Source organism: Lactuca serriola, chromosome 7, assembly GCF_051521515.1.
Source record: "Lactuca serriola cultivar US96UC23 chromosome 7, Lser_US96UC23_V15, whole genome shotgun sequence".
In the NCBI taxonomy this organism is placed as follows: Eukaryota; Viridiplantae; Streptophyta; class Magnoliopsida; order Asterales; family Asteraceae; genus Lactuca; species Lactuca serriola.
The window spans coordinates 165,046,423-165,058,347 of record NC_136414.1 but is presented as its reverse complement, the minus strand read 5'-3'; the positions used below and the strand labels follow the sequence as shown (position 1 = coordinate 165,058,347).

The window sequence follows — 11,925 nt, the reverse complement described above, 5'->3', positions numbered from 1 at the left end:
TTTTCTGCCTCATTGTAATAAGTCGATGAAAACTAACCCCATCCCACCCCTCTTCCACGATTGTTGTAGCAAAAAAAGGCCAATATGGCAGAAAATCTTTGTCGTTGGGTAGGATTTAGTGCCCCGTAGAAATTTGAAAGTTGTTATATTTATCATTATCAAGTTTTAATTATTCTAAAAGAATTCTTTTAACGGTTCCATAATATATCATCTAACCTCTCAAATGCATTTTTTTTTCAAAAAAAATATGCAATATTTCTGAATATAAAACGAAGTTTCTACTTTATTGTATGATAGTGATCTATTTCAAGTTGATCAACTAACAATTTGGTGGCTCTGACTTTAGGTCACAGGCATTTGTTAGCCACCAAATCCATATTCATTGGTCCCTCCCTTAGACTTTTAATTTCCACCTTGTAAATGATAGTATCATAAATTTTTATAAATACTACACCTAATACTTTTTAAATATATAAATGCTCAATTATTAACATTTAATTTTTTTTTCTTCTAAAGACCTTGATACTCAATAAATCGATCATTAGAGTTCCATATGATCATTGTCACATGCTAAGAACCGGTTTAGTTGTAGTGGGTTTATTAAAATTTGGTTGACTTACTAACCTCAAAAAGTCAATCGTAACACGCCAAAGAGTCACAAGACAATTGATGCCCATCTTCTTGTAGGTGTAGGTCAACCACCCACCCATGGGCATAAATTTTGACCATAAAACAATACCATTAGTTAAAAAGATTGTTACCATCAAGATTTTACCTGCGATTTTTTTATATTTTGCAAGATGATGATTCGGTATCAAAAGATTTTGTTAAAATGAGCTAATATTTAAACTTGTATGCAAGGTCTTTGAGTGGCAGTCTTCACATTGATTAACACGTCGATCGAGAAATTAACTTTAACTTCTCAAGTATGAATCATATTTTTTATTGTTACAAACCGTAAATATTATAAAAAAAACATCTTAATTAGAAGGGAAAAAAATATGATCATGTACAACTAAAAGGCATAAGATCACAAAGAGAATATCATGGATGTGTTCTATCTAATTTGAGATTAATTGATGAAATGATGATATTCTATGAGACTTTTTGTAAATTGTGATACCATATTTCAAGTTAAATACATGAATTTTTTAGACTTGAGTATATAATAAAATTAAACATGTGAGATTAAATTGTGATAGATCTTAAGATCATGGTTGGATCCTAGGATCTCAATATAAATTTTGCTTCATATAGTTAGGTTTAACTTATTTTTCTCTTATTGGATCTTAAAAATGTAAGATCATTAATATCAACCCAACTTAAAACTATTATAGTTTGTTGTTAATATATTTAATAAGTAAAATTAAAAAGTTTAATTAAAATCGATACAAAGTGTTTAAAAGGCATAAAAATGTAATCAAATGTTTACAACTCTTTTGTTACTTTACTACAAAATTGGATAGTTGTAGGACAGTAGGAGTATATGTGGAAGTTTTTTCTAGCTTTATCATAATTTTGTTTTAATCTTTAAAATATAATAACAGGCCTTGAGAATCCATCGAAATGGATAAAAAAGAAATATCAACAGTCATGTATCTAGAAAATGACTACATAGCCTCTAGCAAAAATAATAAAGCATTATACTACGTAATTAACTATTTCAAAATGTCTTTAATGATAAGTTGATAATATCTCTTTTAAATATGTTCGATGAATTAATTATTTTATAAAATAAAGCATATTACTAAAAAACCAAAACTAATGTTTTCCATATATATATATATATATATATATATATATATATATATATATATATATATATATATATATATATATATATATATATATATATATATATATATATATATATATATTTATATAAAATCAAAATCCACTATGTCACTTACAAAACCCCAATATTTCGTTAAAAACCCACTTAAGTGAAATATTATTAATACCAAAAATAGAAAGAAACAAATGTGCAAAGAGCCTCTTGCTTTGCTTGCATTCCTCTTGTTATAATAATATTTTAAAGAAATCTTTGCATAGCAGGGCGTCTCTTCCACTCTCCACTCCAATGGTGTCAAAATATACATTTTTGTCCTCTTTACATCTTCTTCTTCATTTTACCATCTTTCCAAATTTAGAAAGAAAACCCAAAAAATGGATCAATTTTTATTTTGTTAAAATGTAGCCGACCAAACCGCATTTTCACCCTCGCCACATCGTTTATGGACTTCCTTAATCCGGTCAACTGATCGACAAATCCCACTGCATGTCCAATCAAATGAGGCTACACATATGTTTCCCGCTTGTGCTTTCCATTCACAATCTGAAAAAATAATATGATGTGTTTTTAAAAAACGACAAATTGGATTAAAGGGTTACATAAAATATTTCATAAAAATAGAAAATAGATTAGTTAATTTTAATAATAATAAAAATACTTTTGAAAAGGGTCAACCATTGCAAAGTTTGAAACTTTACCTGGTGGGGTCCCGCAACATAGTCTTCGATCATCAATATGTTCAACATCAAGCCCAATAAACCAAGATCCTAAAGAAACATCCTCATTTGCGTATTTGTGTAGTACATGTCTAAATCAATTTTTGAACACAATATGAGATTTAAATTTTAATACGATAAAAATGAATATAATAAAGTTTTTGTTTGTTAAAAAAATTGAAACTTAACTGGTTTAATGAGATATAAGTAGCCAAATCTTTTGAAATGGCATATAATTGTCCCGTGGCATGGCGGAAATATTTGTTCCCCGACTCACCAAATTTCCAATGTTCCGGTTCATGGTACCTTACTCCTCTGTTCCATTAATATGTAAATAAAATTATTTAAATAATTTGAATGTTTTGAATTTATTAAATTCGAGATTATTATTTTTACTTACTTTTGAGCAAGGACTGGACCGGATTTCATGCATCCGATATATACCCTTTTCTTCTTTCTATGTCTAACTAATGTATGACCTAGTGTCGCTGTAATCAAGATTCAATGTGTCAGTATAATTTATACTGTATTTGATATGTATTGTACTGATGTTAATAATAAAACAAATATTGAAATTACCTATGTTCACGTGGACATCATCGTCAACTTTGATGTAAAATTCTGCATCCCACATAGTAACCGCAGTTGCAAAATATGTTTTTGTTTTTGCGGATAATTCTAGGTATCCTTCTACATGGTCCTATACATGTTGGTGAAAGTTAGTTAATTTGGATTTTTATTAAATTTAGAAAATTATTGAAAAGCAAATAAATAAATTAAAAAGGTGTACCAATCTTAAGAAATCGCCATGTTTTCTGTCTTCGGCTTCAATAGCACGGTCGAGTATGCCCCCTACTGTGGCACTGACAAAATTGATCAAAAAAATAAATTAGTTTATAACGTGACACTGGTTAAATGCTTATTTATACAACTAAGTTTTAACATGTTAAACTAACTATTGGTAAACTAATATATTTTTTAGTCGTAAAGTTAAACGTTTAAAAACTATTTTATTAGGACCAAAAATATCTTAAATAACACATTTAAGATGTGAATGAACTTTAAAGGTGAAGCACGAATCATTGCAACATAAATATATCTATGCACATGAAATTCTGAAAAGTTTATGGTATGCTTTATTTGTAAAAAAGTTGGCCAATAGATCTAGTTTGACAGACGTGACTTTGTCAATCATGCTTTTATCAATTATTATTCTTGCCAAAATACAATACATGTTTTAGTTTATATAAATGAGCAATTTTGAACATATTATAAAAATATTGCAATAGTAATGTTTTCCTTGTGTTTTTGCACACCATAGTTTGTTTCCAACAAATGAAGAAAAAAAATGCCAAAAGAAAAAGCAAGTGACCAACCTGTGGCCTATAACAAAACGCATTATAATTCCCTTCTCCTCCTCTAACTTCTTTCTTTTATCACCTATAAATTCCAAAAATTATTGAGTGCACAAAGAATAAATGAAACAAAGGGTCCCACACGCAATTTTTACTCTAGACATGAAACCTATTAGGGTTATTTTTTATGACAAAGAATAAAGAAAATATTTACATCTTTTACACTTGAATGTAACAAAAATTTAAAATTTTTCTAATTGACATCATGTTGAGACCAAATATTGCAAATTTTTGTCCCGTTAACAAGTCTAATTTATGTCAAACACAGTATATGACTGTCTGATCTTCTAATTTATATCAAACACAGTATAAGACTGTCTGGTCCTCTAATTTATATCAAACACAGTATAAGACTATCTGGTCTTCTAATTTATGTCAAACACAGTATAAAACTGTCTGGTCTTCCTGCATAACTAACCTTGAGGCATCCATGTAGCCCGCACCGAATCTCTTCTTTTACGACTACTAAAAGCAGTGTTAACTCCAACAACCATTAAATATTTTCGCCTTTCGGGTGCACTTCTTGTGTCATCTTGTGAAATAGGAGAACCATTCACTATAGATTCTTGAATGGACCTTGCTGCAGCTAATTCCATCTCTAAGCTCGATATTGTTTTATCTAATGTCCTACATTAAATAAAAAAAGAAACCGACATTAAAAAAAAATCACACTTATTTCATATCCATAAAAAAATAATAAAAGTTGTGACAATATCAATTATCAATCAACTTACTGTATGGCTTGATGCGTCTTTGATACCTCCCCAAATATCTGTTTGGAATCGCGCTTTACGTTCTTCATTTGTAACTAAACAAACCCAAAACAATTAATTTGGAAAAAATAAATATATATTAATTAATTTCAAGATTTCTTGAATTTAGTCAAATAGTCAAAATACATACCTTTCGTAGATCACAACCTTCTTGAACCAATTTGAGGCCTTCGGATTCTAAAGCAGTTGGTCTTGTAATAAGTTTAGAGTCAGACACTGTCCACATTCTGTAACCAATTTCTTGATAATTTATAAATCCAACATCATTGTAAAATACAACGAATTTATTTCTATATTTCCAAAAAAGGGTATTGTTTAATTTTTGCCTTGGTCCACTGGGATTTAATTTGTTTGAGAATTGAGAACATGATCGAGTTGAAGAAATCAATGAAGTAGAACGAAATTGAAGAATAAAGATAGAGTACAAGACACCATAAATTAGATCTGTAAGGTGAAGAATATTGAGAAAATAACTAAAAACGGAAAGACACCATGTAACACCAGTACTATGGTGAACAGTTTCGTTGTATTTGTTCTAAGAGGAAAAAATCAAACAGTTGGTGTGCATCTTTAAACATAAAGAAAATTTTCAAAATCAAAGCTTGTTGTCGTATCAAGAACAGCGTAAATTCTACACCCAATAAAGAGAGAATCAAAAGTTTTTTTAATAGATAACCAGGATCATGTATGTACCTATTGGTGAAGAGTAATCCAACACAGAAACTGCCGATACATAATAAAAATGTCCATTTTGGGGATACAAGGCTTCTTGAAGCTTGCTGATCTCCTCTGCTTTTCATAATAAATTTTTCTTTCATTGTAGAACTAACCTCTCCCCCAATGAACACGGCTTATTCAACGAAAACCATTTCTGAAGCACCCAGAAGAAGCAGACAAATTCCCAGTTCAAATTCCAATGAGAATAACACAAACAATTTGAAATTTTTAGCTCTGAAGAACAGAGGGAAAGATAGAGAGATGCTTTCAGAATATATAAAGAGGTAGGCTGTACTTATTCTAGTTGGGACCTTTCTTTATCCCGCTTGTTTTTTGCGCTCTCTCTCTCTCTCTCCCCTTCCATATATACCATACTCTCTCGCCTCTTTCTCCCTCTCTCTTCTCTTTGCAGGGAAGGGACGTCCAACAGAAGTGAGAGAAAGACCCACGAACTACTCAACCCTGTACTATTCTAAAATTACTAAATGGTCCTTTATTTATAGAAAGGTCGGTTTCAACCTATTTATATGTAAATTTCAGTTTTCATCCATTAGATTTAGACTTGGTTGATAACACGTCCAATCGATATGAAACTAGGGATTGTAACTAAAAAAGTGAGTAAACTATTTATACTTCAAAGTACAATTTCCGACATGTTTATAAAAAAACATAATGATTTGGGTCATAAGTTATTAATAACTAGTAGAGAAGTAAAATCGTAAACCTCATTTATAACAAACAAACAAATATATATATATATATATATATATATATATATATATATATATATATATATATATATATAGAGAGAGAGAGAGAGAGAGAGAGAGAGAAAGAGAGAGAGAGAGGGAGATGTGAGATTCGATAAGAACTCATAGTTTTCTGAGAACCTGAAAACTAAGGATGAAACATTAAATCAAAATATTAATAAAAATGCATAGGTTTTAAAATTTTTAAAAAACATGAGTTTTTTTAAAAATGGTATTTTTTTTAAAAACAAAGAAAATTTTTTTAAAAAAAACTATAATTTAAAAAAATCAATATTTCAAGTGCATATATGCATATTTCTTATACTATAATATCCGTAAGTAAATCATTAGAAAAAATTATTTACTAATCTATAAAAACAAATAGTACAAGTATTTTATTTGATACAAAATAAAATATAAAAAATAAAAAACACTATTTGATTTCATTGTTTTCATTTCTTCGTATCAAGATTGCATATTTCTTCAAATTATCATTTTTCAACTCTTCAATATTTTCCACAAATTCTTTCAAATCTATAAGAAAATTCAAAAAATAATTAATGCAAGAATACTCATAAAAATGCATATGTATATATCATTTAAGATTCACATATGATTATATAATATGATATTTCACATGTAGTTGTATCTTTTAATATTCAAATGTGAAATTCACAAGAAAATTTAAAGAGAATAATTAACGAAGTACACTCACACAAAAATGCATTTGTGTATATGGACATAATCCATATGTGATTCACATGTAAATCACAAGTGAATCACATATGAATTGCATGTAAATCACATATAAATTACAATATGAAATATATTAAGCTATGTTAAGTTGCATTGTTGCAGATATAGGTGATCGTATTTGAAATGTTTCCTCCAATAGATTTTATATTTTTTCAATGCCAATATCTAACCTTGGTTTCATTACTCCATCATAGTGTATAATTGTTGCCTCCTCGATATCTTTTTGCTTGATTCTAGAATGATGCACCAATCCATAAACATGCTATTTTCGCTCCAATCCATTGTGTGGTTGTAAAATGTCTGCCAACTTAATGAATTAATAGTTGTTGTGTTCATTGATTTCAACGACTTTTCCAAAAGCAGGAGAGTTAATATTACTAGTATTTAGTTACCTTACCTCATCGTTGTCATCATCATCATGACACATGTTGATACTATTTATCCACCTTTAAACATGCTCATATGGTAATTGGTACCTGTCATACAAGAAAGCAACAAAACAGACTAAAATTCACAATAATTATAGTTTATTTATGTTCAATACACAACTAACAGTTCAAGAGAGAGTTGTAGCTTAAATACACGTATTATCATAATTCCATAACTATCATCATAATTGTTAAACTGAATTTTTATTGTAAACAACGGACCTAAAGTTCATATGTTCCTCTAAGTAAGCCTAATGGTTCCTCATGTACTCCCTTTTGAAACCCTAGACTCCTAATTTTGCAATTTTTATGGTGCAGATTCTTTGGATGTGCAGTAAGCATGAAGATCATAAGCTATAATCATATGCCAAAATCAAGTATATTAATCATGCACCATAAGATATCTACCCTTATGTTTTGCAAGACCCTAACACCAACTATACTGATTTCAAATCAATACCATAAGAGAATCAATTTCATCACGAAATTACAATGTTCTGTTTCTAGTAAACCATATGCATCAAACTCAGTAGACTCATCCACTTCAATATCAGACTTTATTCATATGAATCGTAAACAAGGAGGATCCCTATCAATATAAATCATTATTCATATCATGTGTTGTAATCATTAAACATAGAAAAAGCATAAGCATCCTCGATTAGTTTGTACAAAGCTTGTAAACAGTGATAATCAGATCATCAATGGATTAGATACTTAAAAAAGAAGAGGAAATTACGATCTTACTGAAAAATCAGAAACATTACCTTTTTAGAATTAGGAATAACACTATTGGAATAGAACGGAGAGCTACAACAGATGATTTTTACCTGAGACAAGCTTCACGAGAGCTCCACCAATTCTATCGAAAATAATATCTAAAATGTTGATTCTATCGTATCTTCCAAATGTTTTTCCCTTCTATCGCAAACTCTTGTGTCGATTTTTGACTTGTGATGGTCACGTTGCTAGTCTCTTCCATTGGTTTAGAATCTTAACACGAAACTGAAATCATGGAGCGAAAAACAATTGCAAAACCTAAGTTTTTGGAGTTGACTAAAACTGAAAGATATGAGGCAAAGATAGGAGAAGAGAGATTTATGGCAGAGGTGAGACAAAGACAGTTCCACAATCAGATGGAGGTGGAGGCACCCAACACTATCCAACAAAGTCACAACGACATCATTTGCAGAAAAATTGGTGGTGATTGAGGTCAGAGATGAGACGGAGATTGATGGTCGGTGAGGATGAAGGAATGTTACGTGGAGATGGGGGATTTGGCGTCAATGTTCTTAATATGGAAAGGACATGGTAACCGATAAGGATCACCAACACCGCACAATTACAGAGAGAATCAATTTCTTTGAATGATAAATTAGTAGTATTGTTTTTAGGTATTATGTAATTCTATACCTAATTTACCATATTGTCATCTTTGATCTCGACCATTAAATTTTTTGATCTAGTGGTCCACTTTTAGTTCTCAGGAAACTATAAGTTCTCAAATGATCTTCCCCCCCCCTCTCTCTTTCATTCTCTCTCTCTATCTCTCTCTCTCTCTCTCTCTATATATATATATATATATATATATATATGTGTGTGTGTGTGTGTGTATGTATGTATAGATGTATGTATGTATGTATGTATGTATGTATGGCGTATTAACTCAAGTCAATGATTCATCACAACATTTTCTTGATTATATATGTGTTTCAAGCGTTTCATAAATACATAAAAACTCGCTATTTATAGGATACATGTTGGATAAACCATAAGTTGTATGATTTATGTACGTAACTCCTACTTAGAAAAAAAAATATAAGAAACTGTTGTTATACTATGAGTTACAACACTCCTCTTTGGGTGCTTAGATTTACACTTACATGTACTTCTTCGTCTTGTATTTTCAGATAATACATGAAAAGTTCGCCTCATTAGAAACCTTGTTGGAGAAAACCCGTTGGGACAAAAACTCTGGTAAAAGGATAAAAGAGTATGGACTAGATGTCTTGAGCGAAAGAAATAATCATACATGAAGTGTATCACTAAAACCTTGTTAAAAGAAACCCAATGGGACAAAACCTCTAAACGAAGGACAAAAGAGCACACAATGGTTATAGAATATTATATTTGGATACTCCCTCTGATTTCATCAATCCTTAGTGAGAATGGAACACACTTCGTGTCTCGTTACAAAACAACTTTGTTAAGGTAAACCTAATGGGACAATACCCTTGAATAAAAAAAGAGTACACAAGCATTTTTCGGGATGTTCTCCCTCACATGCACTTAACAGGGTGCTAAGCATACATTAGGACGTCATATTTACTTACACGCAACTAGGTGTATGATACATGTCATTTAGGTATCTTAGAGAGCTTCCTAAGGCCAATGGCTTTGACGTGTTTTTGGAACGAATACTTTGGTAGTGACTTAATGAACATGTATGCATGATGTTTCTCTGATCTAATATGTTTCAATTCAATCTTTTAAATTGCTTGTTTTTTAAGTGTAAAGAATAATTTTGTCGAGATGTGCTGATTGTTATCCCCTTTTATATAACTATTTTTCGCTATATTAATAATAATAGTGGTATCTTCATATATGACAAGTAGTTCATTAGGATCATAAGCCAAATCGCATGTACTTCGAATCTGGCTAATTGCAGCTCGTAGACATACACACCCTATATTTGCCTCATAGAGCGCGAGTAGTTCAGAGTGCTTGGTCGAAGTAGCAACTAGAGTCTATTTACAAGACCTCCAAGGTATCATTGTGTTCCCAATGTTATAGACATAGCCAGATTGGGAACATCCCTTATGCGGGTCTGATAAGTAACCTACATCGTCATAGCCAACAAGGGTTGCATTATTATGAGTATCATTCAAGGTAGATCCACTCGATGACGCGTAAGAATAGAATAAAACCATATACGTAGTACCTTTAAGGTAACGAAAGATGTTTTTAATAACATTCCAATGGCGGCATGTTGTAACAGTGTTGTATCGAGCAAGATAGTTCACAACAAACGAGATGTCCAACCTAGTACATTGGACCAAGTACAATAATGTGCCTATTGCACCTAGATATGAACACTATGGGATCAATATCTCTTCATCATCCTCCTATGGATGGAATGGGTCCTTTTTAATATATAGAGAACGAATGATCATGGGAGTAGATGACAATTTTACGTTATGGTGACTAAAGCATCTCAACACCTTCCGTGTGTAATTTTCTTGACATAGTAAAATCATATAGTTGTTACTTGATCTGCAGGTTGAGGCAATACCATATCTTCCCAATATCTTTCATCTCGAATTCTTTCTTCAAGATTTCAATAGTTTTGAACAATTCTTTCAAGGTTCCTATGAGCTTTATATCATCTACATAAACTTCAATAATCGCATATCCTGAAGTGGATTTGTTTATAAACACGCACAAGAATATCTCATTGTTTAAATATACCATTTTGATTAAGTATTTACATAGATGGTTATACCACATCCATTCGTATTGTTTTAATCCATCATGTGTTTGTCTCAGTCTTATCGAGGACATGTTTCATGGCTTATAACTACTTGATTTAGGTAACTTAAGTCTATCAGGACTCTCATGTATATCTATGTATCAAGATACCACTAAAGGTAGGTTGTGAACACATCCATGATCCGTATATTCAGTTTTCGAAAGTACTAAATTTATTAAGTAGCAGAATGTTATAACATCCATTAGTAGAGAATATGTCTCCTAATAATCAACTCTATGAGCTGCATATTAATTTTTTTTTAGCAACTTAAGGCTTTCACAATGTGGCGAGCTTTGTATCTTACAATCTCCTTATTCTCATTACGCTTCCTTACGAAATCCCATTTATTACTAATTGGTTTAACATTGGGTAGTGTTGGAGCAACAGGTCCAAACACCATTCTTCTCGCTAAGGAATGCAATTCATCTTGGGTTGCTTGTTTATACGTTGTCACTCAACAATAGTATGTGGTTCCATGTCAACATTGCTCATACTGGCTATTGCGTATATGAACATATCATCGATGACGGTCTTGTTTCGCTTTAAAATATCGTCTAAGCTAGCATACTCGACAAATATTTCAAGATTATCGGGATGATGAGAAATGTGTGTTTCTTCGGAAACACGCTCCTTCTAATATATAATTATGATCCTTAATGATTTCGTGTGACAAAACAGATGCAACAGAACTTCTCCTCTACCAAGGTAGAACATCCTTAGAATCGACCGATTTTCCTCTTTTCTTAGGAAGATCATTAGACTGGACTGTCGATAGCAACTTCTTTACACGACGGGACGACCAGTGCAACATGTTAGATCAGAACATGGCGTCGTATTGGGACATCTATCTTTGCAAGCATGTTAGCAACAAGGATATTTGATCTTGTGGCATTTGATAAGTCATTGAATGTGTCTGGTAGTTTATTGCACCTTCTTATTACTATCTGTAATAAAAGCAATCCATAGAAACAAATTGGGTACATACCACATTATTTCACATCGTTCCTTATCAACATTAACGTATAAATATCCCCTTAACGATAGGAAAAT

At 31.2% G+C, this 11,925-nt stretch overlaps 1 protein-coding gene across 2 annotated transcripts; it reads right to left on the bottom strand.

Moving 5' to 3' along the window:
- Window positions 1–1,922: 1,922 nt before the first annotated feature.
- On the bottom strand, window positions 1,923–5,814 carry LOC145061556 (putative beta-1,3-galactosyltransferase 2). Of its 2 annotated transcripts, none has more exons than XM_079009069.1 (11): window positions 5,390–5,814; window positions 4,827–4,887; window positions 4,658–4,731; window positions 4,342–4,550; window positions 3,885–3,948; window positions 3,299–3,371; window positions 3,088–3,208; window positions 2,909–2,996; window positions 2,698–2,823; window positions 2,491–2,600; window positions 1,923–2,335 (listed from the first exon to the last, which is right to left on the bottom strand). In XM_079009069.1, the coding sequence occupies exons 1-11, from the start codon at window positions 5,512–5,514 to the stop codon at window positions 2,187–2,189; spliced, it is 1,200 nt and encodes a 399-aa protein (XP_078865195.1). In that variant the 5' UTR covers window positions 5,515–5,814; the 3' UTR covers window positions 1,923–2,186. The 2 variants fall into 2 exon arrangements, with proteins under 2 accessions (XP_078865195.1, XP_078865194.1); XM_079009068.1 differs by having other exon boundaries at window positions 4,827–4,923; window positions 5,390–5,811.
- Between the last annotated feature and the right edge of the window lie 6,111 nt (window positions 5,815–11,925).